The 25587-nt window shown below is 36.2% G+C and overlaps 1 protein-coding gene across 4 annotated transcripts; it reads left to right on the forward strand.

Annotated features, from left to right (window-relative positions):
* The first annotated feature begins 2692 nt into the window (after nucleotides 1-2692).
* LOC109159606 (DNA (cytosine-5)-methyltransferase CMT3-like) lies at nucleotides 2693-11616 on the forward strand. Of its 4 annotated transcripts, none has more exons than XM_019307725.1 (20): nucleotides 2693-3198; nucleotides 3334-3374; nucleotides 3514-3613; nucleotides 3987-4094; nucleotides 4178-4297; nucleotides 4411-4510; nucleotides 4588-4769; nucleotides 4844-4909; nucleotides 5014-5280; nucleotides 5392-5450; nucleotides 5534-5600; nucleotides 5693-6022; nucleotides 6253-6321; nucleotides 6408-6494; nucleotides 6576-6752; nucleotides 6835-6936; nucleotides 7011-7054; nucleotides 7138-7311; nucleotides 7414-7512; nucleotides 11369-11607. In XM_019307725.1, the coding sequence occupies exons 1-20, from the start codon at nucleotides 2782-2784 to the stop codon at nucleotides 11445-11447; spliced, it is 2688 nt and encodes an 895-aa protein (XP_019163270.1). In that variant the 5' UTR covers nucleotides 2693-2781; the 3' UTR covers nucleotides 11448-11607. The 4 variants fall into 4 exon arrangements, 3 of the variants coding, with proteins under 3 accessions (XP_019163270.1, XP_019163273.1, XP_019163271.1); XR_002050629.1 differs by having other exon boundaries at nucleotides 2694-3198; nucleotides 7414-7645; nucleotides 11516-11616; XM_019307728.1 differs by having other exon boundaries at nucleotides 2694-3198; nucleotides 7414-7611; nucleotides 11463-11481.
* Nucleotides 11617-25587: the final 13971 nt, after the last annotated feature.

Below are 25587 nucleotides of genomic sequence, written 5' to 3' on the forward strand. Positions count from 1 at the left end.
ATGAGATTATGGTGTAGGAAGTTTTAGATTTGCCTTGCTGTGTATATGACTGAGATTTTAGTTGTAATATGAACTCTTTAGTGTACAAATACCTATTGATATTTAGTAGTGGTAGTTTATTTCCTACATATTTCATGTGGTGTGAGATGTGTGTCGTAGGTTATCATGTGAAAGTATTGAACAAAATATTAATATTTATTATATTTAATTTGTATAAAATACTTGGTAAATAAATAAATAAATAATAAATAAATATATATATATATATATATATATATATATATATATATATATATATATATATATATATATATATATATATATAACATGTTTTGTATTATAACTTTGATATTTAATTACAAGATAATATAAAAAAGAAGACAATGAACAATGTAGTGAATATAATAAATTAATAAATTTGAAGGTAAGGAATTTTTGAATTGTAGAAAATAAAGATAATATAACTAATGAAATTATATTTCTTTTAAATTTTTTTATAATGAATAATTTTTTTTTTTAAAATAAAGCATTATAGACATCTAATTCTAAATTAATTAAATGCATATGCATTTTTTGTTGTAGCTACTAATTTATTTAATTAATAAGAGTAATAAAGTGTTGTCCATACTTTTCTTTAACAATAATGAAATCAATGATTTTTTTTTTTTTTAAATTTCCATTCCTTGTTGAGACAAATTGTTTTGAGAGTTTGTCCATAACAATTGCTACAATTGCTGTCAATAGAGGATGATAATAAATAATTCAAAATATATGGTTACAATAGATATTAATATAATGATATAGTAAAAATTAACTTACAAATTTCTTTAAAAGTTTTCATGCATTGATAAAATTTTGATGTGTAAAATTGTTCAATTGGAGCTAGTAGGATGTTAACATTGTCAATTATTTGAAAAATGATCTTACCGTTTTAGAGTCCATGTGTAATTGTATTTATGATCAACAACTTTGTAGTTAGGCCGCGCAGGTCTGACAATGATGTAAGAACAATTTTGTCCGATAAAAAAAATAATAGTATAATATTTGTAAAATAATGTAGAATTGTACCATTATAAAAAAATACAAAAAATATTAATACCATAATGGCCTAAATCATTCCAATAATGCAAAAGCATAATTGAAATATTAAGTTTTGTTCTAAATAATCCGAAAAAGATTAATTTAAAAAAAAAAAACTTAACCTAAATTTATTTTTTTTTAATAAAAAAATTCAAGAAAATCAAATGATTTTAAAGTAGTTCTTGATTTATAATATTTGATGCTCAACTTTGAATGCTATTTATTTAGTCGAGTTAATTATTTGACCAAAGTTTATGTTAAATTTTATATTATATATATTTTTAATACATTTTAACATATTCATAATATATGTTTAACAATTATGCCAACTATACTTGGGATGGGGTTCGAACCTAAGACCTTAAATAAATTAAGAGTATATTAAAAATAATAAATAGTTAACGGAATATTCCGTTACTAAAGTTTAAACTAACGGAATTTAAGGTTATTTAAGGGAAGAAAATAATATAATAGAGGGTAAATAAGGAAAATCATTAAAAGATACTAAAATCAAAATAATATGAACCATTCATTTTAAGAAACAATTAGTACCGACATTTTTTTGTTCCAGTTAAGGGCCTAACATTATTCGCTCTTATTAGATTTGTAGAGATGTAGAGATATATATATATATATATATATATATATATATATATATATATATATATATATATATATATATATATATATATATATATATATATTTATTTATTTATAATTGTTGAATTCAAATCTATATTATTGAAGTAAGAATTATAAAAATGATAAATTACTTGTTCTCAAAAAAGAAATGATAAATTACTAAATATAATTATGGTAACATTTAATTAAAATTTAAACAAAATCAAACTTACCATTGAAGAATGTAGAAAAAAATATTGTGTATGCATTTGTATGGTAATAATAATGTGAAAAAGATAACATAAGTTATAACGGTAGATATATTTTTGTCCAAAAAATTATGTAGTATAACTTTTATAGCATAAGATACATAACAAATGTAACAGAAAAACGGACATAAATCAGAGGTATAACTTGAATTGAAACTTATTATGTTTTTAAATTACTTACACATAATAACATAATAAAATTCATTAAATATACTAAAATATAAAATAATAGAAATATTCAAATATAATAATTAAATTGTTAATTTTTAAAAATAAAGTTTATAAATAAAAGTAGTAAAATGTTAACAAAAATTATAAAAACTTTTATACTCCGTAATATATATACCCAGTGAGTCGGGTAGTAACTCAATGCGAGTTTAATTTTTTAAGATTCACCCTTAATTCAATATCTGTTATCATTACAAAATTGACTAATTAGAAATGAATTCGGATAGATATTTGTAGAGCGAATTAAAATTGCCATATAGGAAATCTAGGAAAAACAAACAAAAATGGAAGAATATTGATGGCTCAACCAGTCAACCAAACAGAGCTTCATACAGTCATACCCCACCAGAACTAACGTACACTTTCCCGGACGTCATGTACATTCAAATATACTTTACAAAAATGCCAATAATTCCGCGTTCCCGCCATTCCAAACCCATTTCAAAAATTTCGGCTCCAAAATCTGGACCTTTTATATCTCACTGTCGATTTCCAAATCTCTCTGTACTACACTACTACCGCCTCCTGCTCCCCAGCTTAAAACCCTACCCACACAAAAACTCCCCATTTCTACCTCTTTGCTATGGAGACCTGTTCGAATTCCGCTAGGAAATCGACCAGAGGAAGGCCGAAGAAGGTTAGAGATCTGGCGGAGGATGTTACTGAGGTTAAGGTGGTTGGGGCTGCTGGCAGTGCAGTTGAAATGCCGGCCAAAAGGAAGGCTTCGACGAACTCGGATTCTAGCCGGAAGTCGAAGAGGGGAAGGCGGAAGGCGGTGGTAGATTCGGCTGAAAAGGACTCGGAGTTGAACGAAGAGCTTGCGGCGGCTGAGGAGGAATCGGACGATGTTGCTGGTGGAAACCTCGTGCGGAGCCAGGCTTCGCCGCCGGAGCGGAAACGGATCACGACTAACGTGACGAACGATGAGGACAGTGAGTTTGTTGGGGGTCCGGTTTTGGAAGAGGAAGCGAAGCAGCGGTGGCCTCACCGCTACCAGAAGGTTTGAGCTTGGAATTGCATTTGTTCTCTTCTTATTTATTGGCTTGATGTGTTTTAAATTGAGTTACTTCATTTTTTTTTGTTTATTCTGTTGTGTTTTGCTATGCATTTCTTGATTAAATGTTTATTGTTATAGGGGACTGAGAAATCAAATGGTGTAACTAGGAGTATAACTAGGTAAATTTCCTCTGCTGGCAAATGCTCCATTTATGTTTTGTTTTAATGCATTTATTCAATCAAAGATTTAGATTTTGTTGTGTATGTTCTGATTAGATAATATAATAAATAATAAATTTGTAATTAATTGGTGGTACAGCCAAGATGAATTTGCTGGGGTACTTCAGGCTAAGAGACATTTTACAGCAGCAAAAGTTGATGGCCTGTTTTATAAGCTTGGGGATGATGCTTATGTTAAGGTAAGGTTCTGATTTGTCTTTTACTTTTGTCATTAGGATGGGATAAATAGGCCTTTTTTGAGAGGTTTTTAATCTTTCAGTTGAATGAGTATGCGCTATTATCTTGTAACTTCTAGTTTTTAGTAAATATTCATTGAAAATGGTTGGATAATAACTTTTGCTGTACTCTTCTGTTTCAAACAATAAGAACCAAGGTTAAATAAAGAAATTTATTGAGAAAGACCTTTTGGTGAATGAATTTACCACATATTCTCTAGGTTTCTATATATGAATTTCACGCCTTATCTACTTGGTAACAAATAGATTTTCTTAAGGTTTGCTCTAAATTTGTAATCTTATTAAAATTATTTATTGTGATGTTTCCTCTGTTCAGGCTGGAGAGGGTGAAGATAATTACATCTGCAGAATTATAGAAATGTTTGAAGCAGTTGATGGTGCACTTTATTTTACAGCTCAATGGTACTATAGAGCCAAGGACACTGTAAGTACTTGAATCATTGCCAGTGAGTTTTAAATTGCTACTTTTTCATCCTAAATGATAATTTAATGTGGTTCATTTATTAGGTTATCAAAGGCTGTGATGAGTTTGTTGACAAACAGCGTGTCTTCTTTTCTGAAGTTAAGGATGTTAATACCATTGATTGCCTTGTTGAAAAAGTCAATATTCATCGCATACCTTCCAATGTATGTTGCTACTTGATTACTGAGCATTTTTAACTCATTGATATATTATTGTTTTCAAAAAAAAAAAAAAACTCATTGATATTAGGGTTCTAATATGTTCTGATTTATCACAGGATAATTCCAATTCAAGGGATATCATAAAAGCTGATTGTGACTTATATTGTGATACAATGTATCTGATACCATGCTCAACATTTTTGAACTTGCCACCTGGTTGGTTTTTTTTCCCTGTGTAAAAGAGAAGCACATTTTTTTTTCTTCAAATGTTAAAATTAAACATTGTGATGCAGATGTTACAGCTTCTTCTAGTGAGTCCAATTCTACAATCTCCAGTGAGATGGATGTTGCAGAATCTGCAGAAGCTAAAGAGGATAGTTCTGAAATGACTCTCCTGGATATGTATTCTGGTTGTGGAGGAATGTCTACTGGATTATGTCTAGGAGCTAATAGTTGTGGTGTTAATCTGGTTACTGTAAGTTATAATTGCTTTTGAATACTTATCTTTGCTTGTCAAGTTGGTAACTTGTATTAAAATTTCAAATGCAGAAATGGGCTGTTGATTTGAATCAATATGCATGTGAAAGCTTGAGGTTAAACCATCCAGAGACAAATGTAACATTATCCTCCCTAATTCATTTTCTTTTATAGGTTGTATTTATTTATTCTTCAACCAAGTTTATTTTTAAATAAAATTTGTGGTGGTGATATTGTTTCAGGTGAGGAATGAGCCTGCTGAAGATTTCTTGTCCCTTTTGAAGGAGTGGGAGCAGCTCTGTGTATCTTGCTCCTTAATAAAAGGAAACTGCTCCCCGCATCCTCATTTGAACATTTCAAACATTGATGGAGAGGTAGAGGATGAAAATAGTGATGATGATGAAGGTGCTGAAAATGATGGAAATGGGGAAGTGTATGAGGTTGAGCATATTTTGGATGTTTGTTATGGAGATCCTAATGGTATTAAAAAGCCTGGATTATACTTCAAGGTACATTTTGAAACTCATGTGAGTGTTGCTATTTCTTTAGAAAGGCCTCAAATACAATTGCTCTCAACCTTGCTGTGCTCCTTTTTTTTTTTTTTTTTTTTTTTTTTGTAGATACATTGGAAGGGCTATGGTGCAGATTATGACACATGGGAACCTATAGATGGTTTGAGGTATAATTGAAAAATGTAACTTAAAACTTGATAAGATTCACTTGTGTGTTAATTAATATATATCTTATTTTTATGGTATGTAGTGATTGTCCACTAAAAATAAAGGATTTTGTGGTAAATGGGTTTAAAGCAAAACGTTTCCCTTTGCCTGTAAGTCCTTTTCCTCTTCCAACTATATTCTATTCACTAATTAATATTCAGTGTGCGTATGGGATCACTTTTTTAATGCTCTGTTTTGATAGGGAGCTGTTGATGTTATATGTGGGGGTCCTCCTTGTCAAGGCATAAGTGGTTTCAACCGTTTCCGGAACACAAAGAATCCTTTACAAGATCCCAAAAACAAGCAGCTTGAAGTGTACATGGACATGGTTGACTTCTTGAGACCAAGATTTGTTTTAATGGAAAATGTTGTGGATCTTCTGAAATTTTCAAATGGTTTTCTTGGGAGATATGCTTTAAGCCGGCTTGTAGGGTTGAATTATCAAGCACGGATGGGCATGATGGCTGCCGGAGCATATGGACTCCCACAATTTCGCATGCGAGTCTTCATGTGGGGTGCCCTTCGAGGAGAGGTAATAAAATCTCCTAATAAAACAAAAAAAACATTGGAATAATCTGTGAGTCATTTTTTTTAATAGACTAAAATTTCATGACTTTGGCCTTCTATTGATTTATATGATAATATAGAACTGGAAAATTGAATGCCTTAGCTCTTATGAGCTCTTATGATACGAGAATACGAAACCTAGTACAGTCTATATTATGATTTTAGATTTGCTTACTGACCTTATTCATTTTGCAGAAATTGCCACAGTATCCATTGCCAACACATAATGTTGTTGTGAGAGGTGTTATTCCTACTGAGTTTGAGGTAGAATATGCATAATTAGTTCTTCCATGTTAACCCTCTGTTGTGAACTTGGCAATCAGATAATAAATGTTCTTTCATGGCTGCAGCTAAATACTGTTGCATATGATGAAGGGCATGGTGCCAACTTGAAGAAAGAGCTCTTTCTAGGGGATGCAATATCTGATCTTCCTCCGGTAAATTTGTTATGAATTTTGTATTATAGGTGCCAAATATGTACATGTGGTTATTTTAGCTTATATGGTGTGGTATTACAGGTGGAGAATAATGAGAAGAGGGATGATATGGAATATGTTGATAAACCTGGGTCTGAATTCCAGCAGTTTATAAGGCTTGGGAGAGATGGTTTGCCTGGAATAGTGTTGCACGATCACCGTCCATTACAATTAAATGATGATGACTATCAACGTGTCTGTCACATTCCGAAAGCCAAGGTATCAAAAATTCTTTTGAAGTTTTTTGGTATAGAAGTTTTGTTTTCTCAAAAATGCTGAGCCATTGTGTATATTATGTTAGGGAGCAAACTTCAGGGATCTGCCAGGTGTTCGTGTTGTAGACAATAAAGTGCACTGGGATCCAAATGTAGAGAGGGTATACTTGAGTTCAGGGAAACCCTTGGTATGTTTGTTCTTGTGTTCTTCCTTCAGCTATTCCCTTGGCTGTAGTTGACTAAATCATTCTTTAACTTACAGGTTCCTGATTATGCAATGTCATTTGTGGGCGGAACTTCCTCAAAGTATGCAGTAGTATTTTTTTACCTGTATCATCATCATATTCAATCACATTTAGGTGCTAATATTCCCATGTTCATTTATGCAGGCCATTCAGAAGACTATGGTGGGATGAAACTGTTCCCACTGTTGTCACGAGGGCTGAACCGCACAACCAAGCTATTTTGCATCCCCTTCAAGATAGGGTCCTTACAATCAGAGAAAATGCTAGGTTGCAGGGCTTCCCTGACTACTACAAGCTGTGTGGCCCAATCAAAGAAAGGTAACCATCCCACCAGTGCTCTTCTATTAAATTCACTAATAAAACTGGAATGTAGTGTGGTTGAGTGCAAGCATTTATTTGTTTTGTTTTATGGTAAAATAGGTACATACAAGTGGGAAATGCAGTTGCAGTGCCAGTTGCAAGAGCTTTAGGGTACTCGTTGGCATTGGCTTTCAAAGGCTTGTCTGGGATGGAGCCAACATTTGGTTTGCCAGAGGGATATGGCGAAATTGCTGCTACCTTGGTAGAGTCTGCTGCTGAAGTTTCCCAGTGATTTAATTCTTTTTTCCTGTTGTTGTTGCAGTAGTACCATGTTTGCTTATTTATTTGTAACATCATATCATTGAGAATATTTGGGATATTTATGTGTAACATTATTGTGCTGAGTATGCCATAAATATGGCAATCAATGTAAACTATTTATGTGAAATAAGAAGCAGACTGGTAGTTTAGTGATCTTCACTCAAGTCTATAGTACAGTTGTATGGAATGTATCAAGGAACTATTTACTTGTCAAACTCGTGAGAAGCTGATGGAGGGTCTACAGTTCATCCCCATGGAGCAAATTATCAGGGGACTTGGTTGAGAGTTTGTAGAGCAGAGGATATATATCTTGAATCATATACCTGTCTGTTATATCAAAGTTTGTAATATCCTGAATAGAAGCTTATGCTTTCTTTTTTAGTAATGTTAAAGATCTGCTCGTTTTATTTTTCTTCACTCAAACATATTATTTGCAAACACATAATATTGTTGTGAGAGGTGTTATTCTCACTGAGGCATATATATGTAAGTCTTCTATTTCCCTAACAATTCCACCTGACTCATCTTGAACTATCAGTTTACCTCCAGGTCGAACTTATTCTGTCAACCTCCACCATCACCCCTTTAATGTCACACCTGCAGATAATAAACTTCATTACAATCTGATACAATGATGATGTGCTTTTCAATTACCTCTTTTTTAGCCTGGAGAAGAGGTGAAGGAGGTCATATGTTCTTGGATATGTACTGAAGGATTCACACTAGTCATGGTACATGCCGAAAAGGCCACGCTCATAAATGATGGGAAGTAGTGTATCTGGCGAATCTCCGTTCACCACATTCATCACCCACACTTTAAGGTCCTATAGTGCTGCTGAGTAGCCATTAATCTTCTTTCAGTACATTGATTACCTGCTTAATTGGCATCATCATTGTCTGTTAATGTGAGTGGAAATGTATCTCTAATGTAGTGTTTACCCTCCATAAACTACTCAAATATGTCTTTCTCACCACGTTTTCCAGTGCTTATAATCTGATTCAATATATTCCCTTCTTAGCTCTGTAAAGCCAATATGGAGGGGTGTGAAGTCGGGCCGGCCATTTAGGTGAATATATAACCTACAGAAAAGTGGGCTAATCCAACTAATCTTGCTTGCACAATAGAAAGGGCCACTCAGGCCATTTTGATCCTCTCTCCTTTTCGTCACTTGGGGCTCTATGCATGCAAGGTTCCTGAAAAATGAAGTCAAGTATTAGAATTTTCTGCACCAAAACAATGACTTTTGTTGCAGTGTCTTAACTTGTTCATGGTGCAGTTTCAGATGCAATTAATACTTGCATTAGGATCATCATCCTTCTTACACATGGGAGGTGGTTTGTTGCGTTTTCTTTGTTCATAGCAGTCGTTTGTGTCTGGTTTACGATAGATAGCAGCTCCGATGGAGTTCAATTTGTCTTTCTTGATGGTTACTAGCTCCCCAACACATGGACACTGTAGATGTGCATATATCAATCAATTTTGCTGGACAGAGAGTCAAGATTGAAGCCGTCCTCCTACCTTTCCATATCTGCACATCTTCAAGTTTCTGGCCGGTACACGGGAGTTGCAGACCAGAAAAAGTGGCCTCCTGGACGAAACCTTAATTTCAGATTCAACTAGTTAGCAAAGCTGTCTTGTGTGGAGGGACTAGGGAGGCTAAGACAAAGTCTAAAACCAAACAACAGATGTCAAATATTGTATTAGGTGGAGAATAATGAGAAGAGGGATGATATGGAATATGTTGATAAACCTGGGTTTGAATTCCAGCTATACGGCTTGGGAAAGAGACTTTGTGTTGTATTAACTGTGAACAATGAATATACGTACGGTTTATAGTATACAAATATACAAACAGATCCTTGGTTGAAATAAAGTTGAATGATAATTAACTTCCACATGTTTTGTCCTCACATAAAACACAAGATTCCCAAATTATCACAACACAACTGAGGTGGATTGGACAGAACAAAGCCAAGCTCATCAAGTAATGAAACAATCCAGGTGACCTCAGCGGCAAGTCGACAACATTTGCCAAGCCCTTGTATTCAACCTCAGTGGAAGACCTCGCCCCCAAGAACACAGTGAAACCGCGTGTGGATTTTCAGTCCACAGGACTGTCAACCCAATCAGAATTCGAGAAAGCATGCAAATCAGTGGACATCGAGGGGCGGCAAATTATGCTATGCCCACGTGTGCACCTTGCAAGGTGCGCACGGCGCTAAAACGGCGTCGTTTTCCGTGAAAACGACGCTGTTTTAACTAAAAAAAAAATTTGTTCGAAACGCCGTTAACGGCATATTCGTTATGAAATTATGAATATACAGTTATGACATTATGAATGTACAGTTATAGAATTATGAATGTATAGTTATGGAATTATGAACTTACAATTATGAACATAGAGCTTCGAAAATTATGAATGTTCGGTATGGAATTATGAATATACAGTATGGAATTATGAATGTACAGTTATGGAATTATGAATGTACAGTTATGAAATTATGAACATAGAACTCTGACATTATGAACTTACAATTATGAACATAGAGCTTCGAAAATTATGAATGTACAGTTACAGAATTATGAATGTACAGTTATAGAATTATGAATGTACAGTTATGGAATTATGAATGTACAGTTATGAAATTATGAACACAAAGCTGTGAATATATGCTCCTATAACGAAGCGGTCTGAAATTATTTTTTTTTTTTAAAAAAAAAAAAGAGGGAAGATAACGGTGCCTGACGGCACCGTTATCCGTGCCCATGAAGCACGCTGGGCACGAGCCCACAACATAACTATCCTCGAGGGGCGCAACCGCAAGCCAAAGTGCATTAGCGATGTAAATAGGCCGCCGAGCTGAGTTTGAGTTTTAGAAAATTAGGTTTGAGCCTGGGTCTGTATGTAGGCTTTTTTGTTAGGCTCAAGCCTAAGCCTACAGTTGGCCTGGCCTAACCTGAAACTTTTTTAAAAGCCTATTTAATATGTAGGCCTTTAAAAATGGTAGGTTCTAAATACAATCGTTATATCGTGCACCGCGGTGCATAATCGATTATGCACTACGCGTCAAAACGGCACCGTTTCTGCAGTTATAATGGAGCGGCACTACAATGTGTCTAAACCGACACTGTCTCACGTATTATTTTTATATTATCAAATGAAACTGCAGTTATATCAAAATGATACTGTAGTTGTGGTGAAATGAAACTACAGTATATATAAAATGAAACTGAATAACATTTCACATATTTGAGTGTATATTGTACAATGAAGCTGTAATTATATTGAAATGATCATGTAATTGTGTTTTAATGAATTGAAACTATAGTGTATATAAAATAAAATTAAATAACATTAGTTATATCAGAATGAAACTGTAGTTGTGATGAACTGAAACTGCAGTGTATACAAAATGAAATTGAAGAACGGAGTTATTTTTTGCGAAGATTCTGTTTCTTTTCATTAAATAAAACGACGTCGTTTTGATGCACGGTGCATAATCAATTATGTACCGCAGTGCACGATATAATTTGCCAAAGCCTATTTAAGGCCTACATGTTAACGCCTTTTAAAGCATACATGTTGTAAAAAATTTAGAAAAATATCTAATATATAAGATATAACTAGCATATATATAAGATATAACTGGCATTACATAAATATATTATCACAAATCCATGTATCATATTACAAAATTACAATCAATCAATAAACATAAAATGACATACACTTTTGTCTGGGGTGTAGCCAACAATTAGTTTTCCAGAGGGATATGGCGAAATTGCTGCTGCGTTATTAGATCAAATGTCTGCTGCTGAAGTTTCACAGTGATTTAATTCTTTTTTCTTTTGTTTGTTGTTGCAGTTCACAATGCTTGCTTATTTATTTTGTAACATTATATCATTGCAGAATATTTGGGATATTTATGTGTAACATTATTGTGCTGAGTACGCCATAAATATGGCAATCAATGTGAACTGTTTATGCGAAATGAGAAGCAGACTGGTAGTGTAGTGATCGAATTATACTTTTTAAACAATAGTACAATGGTAAGGATTGAACTATTTACTTTAAAATAATTGACTGTTTCGGCAATCGTTATGCTGTGGAATCGTGTTCACCTTGCAAGGTAGACATGGTTATATGTTCATAATTATTGAACTGTTTGTTCATAATTATAAAGTTATGTATTCATAATTTTTGAACTTCATATTCATAAAATTATTGAACTCTATGTTCATAATTACTGAACTATATGTTATGTTCACAATTCTATGTTCATAATTACAAAACTATATGTTCATAAATTTTGAACTATATATTCATAATTATTAACAGTTTTGGAGGTGAACACAGTTCCACAACATAATTTGTTTCGGATTCAATTAATATCGTCCCTCATTTTTTCCTACAATAAAATCGTTCATTTCTCCCAAAACTCTAGCTTGGCAAGACTGGGTGGAGGTTAGAGAGGGAGATATTATGGGGTTTCTATTATCCAAAAGTGAAAAGAGTTGGAACCCACACTTTTGGGAAAAGGAATCTTTCCAAGATCAAGAAAGAGGGAGGAAGATTCAGGCTACATCAAAGATTAAGGAGAAGCTTGGGATGACACCACTTATTCAAAAAATATCTTATTGTTTTCCCAATATTTTTAGCTCCTTGTATTTTACTACATAATGTGTATTTGAGACGATGTTTCTTAATGAAATACATGTGCTATTTTTTACCTTGTGTCACAATTTGTGTTTTATATTGTTGGACAATGAAGCATACAAGGTCAAGAAAGAGGGAGGAAGATTCAAGCTACATCAAAGATTAATGAGAAGCTTGGGATAATACCAACAAATTCTTATTAATTAAAATTTAAATGAAATAAAATTCATTTATTATATTAATCCAATATATAATATCTACAAATATTATTATCATTAAAGAATATATGAAAAGATATGGTGGATGCATGTGCATGATAAAAATAATGAAGAAGATAACAGAAGTTATAACGGTAAGGGTATTTTTGTCCAAAAATTTGTATAGTACAACTCTAAAAACACAAAGTACAAAATGGTTAGCACTAAAATATGGACATAAATTAAGAATATAATTTTGATTGAGACTTATTATGTTTTTAGATATTTTATTATTTTTCCAATATTTTTAGCTCATTGTATTTTCCTACACAATGTGTATTTGAGACAATGTTTCTTAATGAAATACATGTTTGACAATGTTTTTTTTTTTTTTTTTTTTTTTTTTTTTTTTTTTTTTTTACATTGTGTCACAATTTGTGTTTTCTATTGTTGGAGTGTGTGATTAAGAACTCAAATTGTATGCTTCATTGTCAAATTGTGTCTTGATGGGAATTAGGGAATAATTTAGGGCACCACACTTGCACTTAACTCTTGCTCATTGGGAAATGGTATATAAGTATCTCAGGGAAGTAAATGTATTGCAACCTCCGACACATATTTGAAATTTTCTGTATTCGTGTTAAGATTATGGATTCAGATTATTATGTTTGAGAGACAGATTTATCATTGAACTAGCATGACTAATAGAGTAATATATGTATCAACGATAAGACTTAGTGCAGAAATAAAGCCAAACAGAAATAAAGACACACGATATTGTTTACCTAGTCGATACAACAATATCTATGTCTGGGGAACCACCATCAGTGAGTCCAATTCACTATCTCAACAACAAATCAAACAGATGGTAAAAGAACACCTTCTCATCCAATGTGTGCTACACACCACACGGTAGTACCCAATCTTTTGAAGCTTATAGAGGTTTGTCGAGCTCGGAGATCCGTGCTGCAGCATCCAAAGTCCCTTTGGAGATCCGTGCTGTCACTATCGTCACGCTGACACACTCACCACTGCACCATAGTTGTATGGAATACGGTCCACTGATTTAAGCTTTGTAGAACTTCTTCCCAAGACTCTTATTAAACTTAGATCATCAATGGTGTCTTGAGAAGATGATAACTCAAAGTATTTTCTTTGTAATTCGTGGAGAGAGATTCTTGATATTCAGATCTTGAAGAATATTTATTGTAAAACACCTTTTTTTTTTCCTCTCTCTCTCTCTCTCTTATTTTTCCAATGTAAACAACCAGTATATATAATACTTTGAGTCTTGGATGACAAGTAATCTTCTAGGGTTTCCTTGTAGACAAAGCTAGATTACTTAGGCACTTTTTTTTTTTTTTTTTTTTTTTTTTGCAATTCTGACTTCATCAGGAATGGTTTCTAAAAACATCAATATGCTCTGCTGGTCATAAAGGATGTGAAATTCAACATCTAATTTCCAAAAACCCGTCTAGTGTAGTGTCTGTTTCGTCAGATCTTCACTCAGTGACTATTCCGCCAGATCTTCATTCGGTGTCTGTTTTGCCAGATCTTCACTCAAATACTATAACAGACACTAAACCTGAACTATCTAGTTTGCCATAATAATTTGCCAAGTAGATGTTGGGGTTTACAATATTTAATCACTAACACTTGTTGATACCGAAATACATGTTTCACTTTAGATCAACACTATAGAGTTACACACTTGACTCAAATATCCCACTTCTCACTAACTTGCATTCCCCAATTTATTTATATTTATTTATGTTAGTTAATTACTTGCTCACCTTTTATTTTTGTCTTACTTGTTACGTTAGGATTAGCTTAATGCGAATATATTATTATCTAGTGCTTGATCTATACTCAATTTCCTTGTTTGAAGAGTTGAAAACCGGAAAGCTGAAGACCGAAGAGTAGAAGACTTGAAGTTTGAAGAATTGAAGACCCGAAGGGAACCCCTTTAAGGTGGCTAGTTCTTACTCCGAACTCCTATTTGGTCCATTTTCCTTGCTATTTTGGGTCTTGTGGTTATATCATTACACTTCAAAGTCAACCATTGTTACTTCCATAAACTCTCATGGTTCCCAGAACATATCTATTTAGAAGAAGTGTAATTTAGATTTTGATGATAGCAAACAAAGTTAGAAAATTTAGGTCCCCAATATTTTCTCTTTCTAGACTTAGGAATTTTTCAATGTAAATCTAAAAGGTCAACTTTAGGAACGAACTTTACTAACTGGAAAGTAAAAATAACGGAAAGTAAACTCAATCCGAAATGTAAATCTTAGGATAGTTAAGTCTTACAAGGTTGTGAACAATAATCTTTGAAAAGCCACAATTTAGAAGGTTGAAGGTTGAAGGCTGAAGAGTTGAAGACGCGAAAGTTGAATGATCGAAAAGTGGAAGAGCCAATCTTAACCAAAAAGTCAAACTAACTAGATAATTAGTTTATATCAGAATGTAGTTAGATTTGACTTTACGAAAAGTCAAATTCAAAAGGTTTCTCAAGATTGAAGTGTAAAGTAAAATCTCCAAAAAAGTAAAAGGGTTAATTTAAAGATGAAAATTATAATGTTCACTGGCAAGATAGTGAACAATCTCAATCGAACAGTAATCAAGAATAATGTTGCAAGGTATTTCAAGTCCTAGGTACACATCTCAAGATGAATTTTCATAAATGGCAAAGACAAAGTGAATACTGCTGAGTGCCAAGATTTTAAGAGAAAAGGTGACAGTAACGACTGTAAATCATACAAAAGCAACAACCTACTTGAATATCAATTGGTGAATGCACAATAGATAAAAGACTATTTGAATTTTGTTCCCTCAAACAGACAAATTCAAATGTGTCTATAAATACTTTCATTTAAAGCTGAATGAGATGTTGGTTATTTTAGAGAAAATAATACAAGTGTGCAAGTGTTTTTAAAGAAAATCAAGTATTGACTAGTAAGAGAGACAAGCTATATTTCTACATCCAGATCAAGCTTTGGCGAAACAACTTCAACTTGAAGCCAAGTCATACCATTGGAGAAACTGAACAACATGTGGTGTTCAACCAAGAACTCTATTGTTAATAGTAGATAGAGGAGGTATAACAAGTGTCATCTTGTGAAAAACCTAAGTCTTATAGCCGACTTAGTGATCAAGGTTTAAGAGCTCACATTTGCACTATGAGGAATAATGCAAACCTTCTCGGGTGATTGGCTCGAGTTGCCAACAACCAACTTACACATTGCTTGGGCTTTCTTTATCCCCTCGGCCAGGGGAACATTGGAAGAGCTTTCTGCCTGAGCTGGAAACTTCTTTGCCTTCTTCTTGGTGGGGGTTGCTATTGTTGGAGCCTTAGCTTGTCCCTTTGAGCCCGGGGGCTTGGTCCATATATAATAATTGTTGCGATGGGCATCGACTGCCTTTTAGAGCTTGATTCCTTTTGCCTTCAATAGCTCGGATACTAAGAAACCAAATCTCACCTCTTGATCAAGGTGTGGTTTTTGACAGCTCGCTCAATACATGACTTGAGGAAGACATATACTACCCTTGACTAATTAACATGGTAGTTGTTGAGGAGTGCACTCAGCATTGTGAACTTCTCCTTGGTCACGTTGTCCGTGTGGGCAACTTGACTTTCCATAATTTTGCTGAGGATGTCCACAACACGCTCAAACTCTAGCTTGAGCACCTTCTTCCTTAAAGAAAACTTCAGCTTCTCTAGGGCCTACTCACCTTGGACCTCCTTCCACAGCTCCTCTTAGTTGTAGGAGTGGGCTGAACAGTCCATCTTGTCATCCTCACGAACAGGGAAGTTGAACATCGCCCGAATGTCACCATGGACAATGATGACCACCGTGCCATTGACTGTGGAGCGAATGGCGTCCTCCTTCTTTGCAAGCTTTGATTTCACAAAGAACTTAGTGGCGTTAAGATTGTGAACCTCCTTATAGTTGTATGTGACATAGGCGCTTCAACACCCTTTCCATCGTCGCCCTATCCTCACTATGGCGGAGGTAGACATCTCTGTCAAGCATGGAACCAGACTTAACCTTTGTGATCAGTTCCTCAAGAACTGTCTGGTTTGTTATCGGGGCTGAATGCGTTGAAGATTCAGGGTCGGTTTTTTAATTTTGGTGGCCCTGTTCTTGTACATAAATGGGGCCCTATCAAAAGTATAAGTCAATCTTCAGAAGAAATTTGTGGTGTTTTAGTTACAAACTTTTCTAATGCTCCTTTTTGTAATCGTTGTAACTCTTTAAATTTTTTTTTGTTTCTTACGTTTTTCACATCCAGATTCATATTTTCTAATACCAGGAGCCATAGTAATGACTAATGATAATATAGAAATATGCAATTAAACCAAAATTACCAAACAACAATTAAAAACTTACTGATTGAAAGATTTGAAACCAAAATTACCAAACAACAATTAAAAATTGTTATGACTAATGATAATATAGAAATATGCAATTAAACAAAAATTACCAAACAACAACTAAAAACTTACTGATTGAAACCAAAATTACGCAAACAACAATTAAACCAAAATTACCAAACAACTAATAAAAATTACCAAAGTACATTGTAAAACAGTAAAACTAAAAGCTTAAAATTAAAGATTTAAAGTAATTAAGTAAAAACAAAAAGGATTGGAACAACCTGATTGGAAAGCCTCAAAGTCCTTATTCCTTTCCTTGATTTCGCTACAATGTTACGGAATGTCGGAAATCGGAATTGGGCCGTTTGGGGTTGTCGTTTGGGAGAATTGAGGAATTGCGGAAATATGCAAACTACGATACTGCCGTCTGCCGCTCAGCGCCTCAGCCCTCGCCCCTCAGCCACTGCGAAATCAGAAATTGTTGTTCGCTGGCTGCTGCGAAACCGTCGAAAAGTATCGCAAATCACTTCATGTGTCTGTCTTCCTCTAAAATGCTAAATATTTGATTCCTATCATGCTATTTCTACTGATTTTAGTGTTCTATTGCTCTCAGAAGTCTCAGTGCTCTGCACCTTTGCCAATTGCTAAGAAGATTAGAAGACGATTAGAGTCCTTAGTCACGAAGAAACAGTCAAACAGGTACTCAGGTGTAGAAGAAAAATTATTATTTTTTGTTTATTTCTTCTAATTTCTAAACGTGCGGCGGTGGGAAAGCTGATCAGTTAACATAATGCATGCCTCAATTAATGAATTAATTATGTTTAGTCGTTTAGAGAGCTGATGCAGTGATGCCGGCGTTTTAATTGTAAATTTTTTTTTTAATTTCTTAGGTATAAATTAAATATTGGCCTACTGCCCCCCCCCCCCCCTAAAAATGGGGGCCCTGTGCTGTTGGGCTGCTTGCACAACCCAAAATCCGGCCCTGTGAAGATTGTGTGGAGGAACTAGACGAAGAACTTGAAGTCGCTATTAATGGAGTTTGGGGTTTTAGAAATTTTGGAAGACTTTGGAAATTCTGGGATTTTGAGAGAGAGTTTGAGAGAGAAAAAGGTTTTACTTCTTCGAAAATTGCTAAAAGTGAAAGACCTTGCCTGGGTTTTAGGTATTTATACCTTATGAAAGTGGATTGGGTTGCAATGAATGGGTTTGAGCGAAATAAATTGCAACTAGACAATAGACTTAATTGCTCTCGAAAGTTTTGAAATGTTTGAGGAATTTTGGTCTTTTTAGCTATAAGTATGGTCAGTGATATGGTAAGGAGAGAGAGAATAACCAAAATATTGAAATGTGCATTAAATAAGAGAGAGAAGACATTCAATGCCTTTCTCGTCCTGTCTTAGAGCGAGCGGGGACATGCACGGTCAGGAGTGGATTTCATTCTCAGTGCTCTGTGAATAGGGATGTCAATTCTACCCGCACCTAATGGGTTCCACGCATCCCCGCCCCTACGGATTTTTAAAGGAAATCAAGTACTAACTAGTAAGAGAGACAAGCTATATTTCTACATCCAGATCAAGCTTTGACGAAACAACTTCAACTTGAAGCCATGTCATACCATTGGAGAAACTGAACAACATGTGGTGTTCAACTAACAACTCTATTGTAAATAGTAGATAGAGGAGGTATAACAAGTGTCATCTTGTGAAAAACCAAAGTCTTGTGGCCGACTTAGTGATCAAGGTGCAAGAGCTCACATTTGCACTCTGAGGAATAATGCAAACTTTCTCGGGTGATTGGCTCGAGTTGCCAACAACCAACTTACACATTGCTTGAGCTTGCTTTATCCCCTCGGCCAGGGGAACATTGGAAGAGCTTTCTGCTTGAGCTGGAAACTTCTTTGCCTTCTTCTTGGTGGGGGTTGCTATTGCTGGAGCCTTAACTTGTCCCTTTGAGCCCGATGGCTTGGTCCATATATAATAATTCTTGCGATGAGCAGCGACTGCCTTTTAGAGCTTGATTCCTTTTGCCTTCAACAGCTCGGATACTAAGAAAGCAAATCTCATCTCTTGATCAAGGTGTGGTTTTTGACAGCTGGCTCAACACATGACTTGAGGAAGTCATATACTACCCTCGACTAATTGACATGGTAGTTGTTGAGGATTGCACTCAGCATTGTGAACTTCTCCTTGGTCACATCGTCTGTGTGGGCAACTTGACTTTTCATAATTTTGCTGAGGATGTCCACAACACGCTCAAACTCTGGCTTGAGCACCTTCTTCCTTAAAGAAAACTTCAGCTTCTCCAGGGCCTACTCACCCCAGACCTCCGTCCACAACTCATCTTGGTTGTAGGAGTGGGCTGAACAGTCCAACTTGTCATCCTCACGAACATGGAAGTTGAACATCTGCCAAGCATGGAACCAGACTTGACCTTTGTGATAAGTTCCTCAAGAACTGTCTGGTTTGTTATCGGGGCTGAATGCGTTGAAGATTGTGTGGAGGAACTAGACGAATAACTTGAAGTCTCTATTAATGGAGTTTTGGGTTTTAGAAATTTTGGAGGACTTTGGAAATTTTGGGATTTTGAGAGAGAGTTTGAGAGAGAAAAAGGCTTTACTTCTTCGAAAATTGCTAAAAGTGAAATACCTTGGCTGGGTTTTAGGTATTTATACCTTATGAAAGTGGATTGGGTTGCAATGAATGGGTTTGGGCGAATTAAATTGCAACCAGACAATAGACTTAATTGCCCTTGAAAGTTTTGAAATGTTTGAGGAATTTTGGTATTTTTAGCTATAAGTATGGTCAGTGATATGGCAAGGAGAGAGAGAGAGAGATAATAACCGAAATATTGAAGTGTGCATTAAATAAGAGAGAGAGAAGGCATTGAATGCCTTTCTCGTCCTGTCTTAGAGCGTGCGGAGACATGCACGATCAGGAGTGGATTTCATTCTTAGTGCGCTGTGAATAGGGATGTCAATTCTTCCCGCATCTAATGGGTTCCTTGCATCCCCGCCCCTACGGGTTATAAAATACCCGCACAATTTGGGTAATGGGTGCGGGTATGAGGGGAATTTTGTATACCCGCGTGGGTATGGGGGCGGGTGCGAGGAGAGGTATCCCCGCCCCGCACCCGCACTTATATATATTGTTATTAGTATTAATTTATTATATAAGTTTATGTATATTTTATAATTAAAAATGCATAATGAATTAAGCTTTTTAGTTTTTTAGTTTTTTTTTTTTAGTTTTTTTTTTAGTTTTTTTTAGTTTTTTTTTTTTTTTTTTTTTTTTTTTTTTTTTTTTTTTTTTTTATGAAAATTGAATAGGAGCAACACAAATAACATAATGAGTAAACACTTAATACAATTTATACTACCAACACAATTTTCGTTCTAATTCATGACTAACTTCATTGACTCTTATTAAATTTTAGAGTTATGTTCAAACTTATAAAAAAATTCATGTGATAATTAGAATTGTAGTATAAAATTGAGTTAATTCCAACAATGGTCCTCTGACTATTGCAATTTTCCAAAATTAGTCTTCGTCTTTTAATTTGGACAAAATAGATTCTTGACTATTAGATTTGTTCCAGCATTGGTCCTTCCGTTAGAGATCGGTTTGTTAGGCGTTAGTGTAAGGGTTAAAATGGTCTTTTCTTTAGTTATTGCTTTCTTCTTCCTCCCTTGTCCGATTAGCAGCCCTACACCTTCTTCTCCTTCGTTCTTCGTCCATAACATTTCCTCCGATTCACACCTGTCGCCATCCCAAAACTACACAGCAGAGGATTAGAATTCACATATAATGGCTGTGATCATACAAAGGTTTAGACTTTCCACCAACTTCCTTTATATTTTACATCACACACTGTACTAAGTGAACAACCCCATTCAATTCCACAACAAATCACACTCTGCCATGTCCTGCCTACATATATGGGCTACCTCCATCGCGACTCTTGCAAAAAAAAAAAATAATCCTACTCATAATGAGAATGGCAGGCAGTTTCAGTTTCACCCCATTTGGAGCAGCAAAATGTCTCCTTGTCTTATTCTCTCTTTTCCCCACTGCCATACCATCAGAAATCATGCATGGGGAAGAAGAAAGTAAAGAAACCTCCCCTACTGCCTCCCATGTTTATAATGTCGACTGTGGTCCATTGTTATATACCTCCACCCCCGCCGCCGGTGGATCCGGTGATACGGCGGTCAATTAAAGCCATAAGGACTTTCAAGAAATCGATAACAGATGACCCAAAAGGGATCACCAAAACGTGGGTTGGCAACGAGCTGTGCACAATAAATAAGAAGAGGTACAAAGGGTTCTTCTGCGAGGTTCCCATAGGCGGTGACAAGAAAAGGGCCAGCAACAAAGGAGGAAGAAGAAAGCAATAGTTAAGGAAAAGACCATTTTATCCCATAAATTAACGCCTAATAAACTGATCTCTAACGGAAGGACTAACACTGGAACAAATATGATACTCAAGGGTATATTTTGTCCAAATTAAAAGACGAGGACCAATTTTGGAAAATCGCAATAGTCGGAGGACCATTGTTGGAATTAACTCTATAAAATTTTTATTAGATTTAAGTGTAATATTAATAATTAGAGTTGCGGATTGGGTATTACCCGCACCCGCAAAATCCCCGCGGGGGCGGGTATGGGTAGGAGTTTCATTACCCGCGCGGGTGCGGGTGCGGGGAGTGAGTTGGGAATGCGGGTGCGGGGGCGGGGGATATATCCCCGGCACCTACCCCGCCCCATTGCCATTCCTAGCTGTGAATAAGTAATTCAATTTAAATAAAATAAACTGTACCATAATTACTTTGACGCCTCAATGCTTGACACGTCCCCCATGTCTCCTTGACTTCCGCACTCCTCATTATAACCAAAATGATTTGCCTTTTCCTCAGATAATCATTTAAGCATTTATATCACTTCAAATAACGACCATTCGGATAGCTTCGTCCATTCAGTCAACTTGGTTATTCGAAGTTACCTATTCGGCTATACTTTGTCCATTCGGCCTTACTTGCTCTCAAATGACTAATCGGTTCTACACCATAATCCTTGAGTTATCTCTTTCGCTTCTACACCATAATCCTTGAGTTGTTGTTTCATCCATAAAATTTGTACACAACAACTTCCGGCTGCTATGTACTCCGCTTCGGCAGTACTTGTGGCTATGGAGTTCTACTCCTTGCTAAACCACGAAACGAGCCTAACTCCTAGAAATTGACAAGTCCTAGAGGTTCTCTTTCGGTCTATCATGCATCCAGCGAAGTCAGCGTCTGAATATCCAACTAGCTCGAAGGATCCACCTCTCGGATGCCAAAATCCAACACTTTGCGTACCTTTGAGATATCTTAGGATATTCTTTGCCGCTACAAGGTGACTCTCTTTGGGGTTGGGCTGAAATCTTCCACACATGCGTACTGCAAATGAGATATCAGGTCTACTGGCAGTTAAGTACAATAGAGAGCCAATTATTCCTTAGTATTTTGCTTGGTCTACTTCTTTCCCTTCGTTGTTGATGTCCATTGGTAACGAGGTGTTTATTGGAATCTTGACCAAAGACTTCCCATCAACTCCAAACTTCTTGATAAGCTCCTTGGTGTACTTGGTTTGGTTTATGAAGATGCCTTGCTTGACTTGCAGTCCGAAGAAGTAGTTCAATTCTCCCATCATGCTCATTTCGAACTTGCCTTGCATGAGCTTTAGATTGGTGCTTCCAAAGATAAAGTTATCCACATAGATTTGCACCAATAAGATGTGGTATCCATCATTGATTCGGAAGAACATTTTATCTACTTGACCTTTCGTGAATCCACAATTGATGAGGAAACACGAGAGGGTGTAATACCAAGCTCTTGGCGCTTGTTTCAGTCCATACAAGGCATTTTTCAGCTTGTAGACTTTATCCATACCCAAATCCGTTTGAAAACCTAGAGATTGCTCTATGTACACTTCTTCTTCCAATAAGCCATTTAGGAATGCGCTTTTGACGTCCATTATGAAGACCTTAAATTCCTTGTATGCAACAAATGCTAAGAAAAATCCTTTTTGCCTCCAATCTTGCTATGGGTGCGAAGGCTTCATCAAAATCTATGCCCTCCTCTTGGAAGTAACCTTTCGCTACAAGGCAAGCCTTCTCCCTAACAATGACTCATCTTTCATCCATCTTGTTTCGAAAGACCCACTTCGTCCCAATTACATTTTGGTGTGAAGGTTTAGGAACTAGCTCCCATATATCGTTCATTTCGAACTGATGGAGCTCATCTTGCATGGCTGTGACCCAATTCGGATCACCAAGTGCTTCTACCACGTTCTTAGGCTCGAATTTTGAAAGGAAACACGCCATCACACATTCACGAATGGACGATCTTGTCCTTATACCTTGCCTTACATCTCCAATCACTTGATCTGTGGATGATCCCTTAACCACCTTAGATCTGGTTGAAAAGTTGTTGGATGAGCCTCTTCATCTACTGCATGAATATCTGGAGTCGCCTCGACCTATGTCTGCTTAGGTAGATGGAGCTGGCTAGGTAACCAAATAGTAAACTCCTCTGACTCGGATTCGACGTCTCGGACCCTGTCGGCTTTGTCTACTACTCGTTATGCCCTTTTTGATTCTATGCTCGACCTGATTGGACTATCCATTCGAATGCTCATCTGATCTAGATTATCGGACAAATTACTTACATCTAAGTTGATGCTTCCTTCATCAAATATGACATGGATGGATTCTTCAACCACCATAGTCCTCTTGTTAAGTATTCAGAAAACATTGCTGACAACTGAATAACCCATGAATAGCCCTTCGTCAGCTCTCTCATCAAAAGCCTTCAGATGTGATGTTCGGTAGTTGTGAATAAAACACTTACTACTGAATGTGTGGAAGTAGCTCACAACTGGCTTTTTACATTTCCTTAGCTCGTAGGGAGTCCTCCTATGAACCTTGTTGACTATGGATCGGTTTTTGGTGTAACACGTTGTGTTAACAACTTCAGCCCAAAACCTCTTAGGTAAGCCGAAAAATTCTATCATTGACCCCGCGGCTTCTTTGAGAGTTTGGTTTCTCCTCTCGGCTACACCATTTTGCTGTGGTGTCCTTGCGGCTAAGAGTTGGTGGAGAATGCCAAATTGTCCGCAAAAAACTTTGAATGACCTGATTCACGAACTTTGTCCCTTGATCTAACTGAATCTTCATTATGCTTGTGCCCTTATCGTTCTGCAACTACTTCAACAACTCGAGCAGTAACCTCTCGGTCTCGTTCTTCTTCTTCTTGAAGAACATATCTAAGTATACCTAGTGTAGTCATCTGATCTACTACAACTAACGTATACTTTCGACCACTTAAACTGACTGGGTCGACTGGACCAAATAAATCCATGTGAAGTAGACTCAAGGGTCTAGAGTTTGGATCACAGGATTTTGGCTTAAACAGAGACTTGATTTGTTTCCTTTTTTTGACAGGCTTCACAAATCTTGTCCTTGTTATAAGTCACGTTTGGTAGTCTCTCTACCAAACCTCCTCTAGCTAGCTTATTAATGGCCTTGAAGTTGAGATGGTTGAGCCTATATTGTGCCATTCCCAACTTAAGTCATTGTTGCTCTTAGCTACCAGACATACACTCGGCTTAGCCGATTCCCATAGTACAACATACATGTTTTTCCTTCACCTTGCTGAAAGAACTTTATCTCCATTCTCCTCACTGATCACACTACACTTATCCATGGAGAATTAAACTTTGTGGCCCTTATCACAGAACTGACTTGTGCTGAGAAGGTTGAACTTCAACCCTTCTATATACAAGACATCTTTGATTGTCAGTCCGTTCCTTTGTACATCACCTATTCCCTTAGTTTATCCACTCCTCTCACCACCACACACTACTCTCGGACCATTAACTCCTCAGTAGTTGCTTAGATTGGATCTATCACCAGTCATGTGCCTCGAGCAACCGCTATCAACATACCATATGGCCCTGTTAACCTGAAATAAAAAATTAGTTAACTTTAGGTACCCATGCCTTCGTGGGTCATTGCTGGTTAGTGAGCTTGGGCATCCACATGAACCTAGAGCTCTTCAATCCCATTCTCGGTCCAATATAGCCATTAAAAACAACATATTCATAAGCAATAATATGAAATTGTTTGGGTGTTTTAGGTGCAAAGTGGTTTGAAAATAGGGTTTATGGACATAGTTATGCACCCTAGAATAAGACATCTGCTTATGTCTATGGAACCACTCTAATTGCACTTTCGGCACTGGTTCATTGACTGTAAGCTAGTCCTCATCGGAAGAAAATAATATTCTAGCGATTCTCATCGATCTGAAAGTAAATCTCTAAGGCTTAGCAAACCTGTTGTCTTGACTATTCGGGTAGCGTCTTGGTTTACCCTTCGGATGACCATTTTGTGATTTCTGTCCCCTTCATGAATGGTTCGACCTCTGGTTTTTCTTGGGTTTACCCCTCAGGTGGTTACCCTTCGTTGGCTGACCCATCGTGGATTGACCAGTCGGTCCTCTATCACTAGGTCTATTCGATCCGTGTGCTGGACACTCATCGGGTTAACGTTAGGAGGATTTCTTCTCGGGAGATCCACAACTCGTTGAATAGCTTTCCATTTTGGTTGACTATTCATTTGTGGTGATTTACCCTTATCAACAACTTTCACAGGTTCAGGCTGCAAGATCTGACCTTGAACAAACACAGATTTTAAACCTCCACTA

The sequence above is a fragment of the Ipomoea nil genome, unplaced genomic scaffold, assembly GCF_001879475.1.
Source record: "Ipomoea nil cultivar Tokyo-kokei standard unplaced genomic scaffold, Asagao_1.1 scaffold2833, whole genome shotgun sequence".
Classification (NCBI taxonomy): Eukaryota; Viridiplantae; Streptophyta; class Magnoliopsida; order Solanales; family Convolvulaceae; genus Ipomoea; species Ipomoea nil.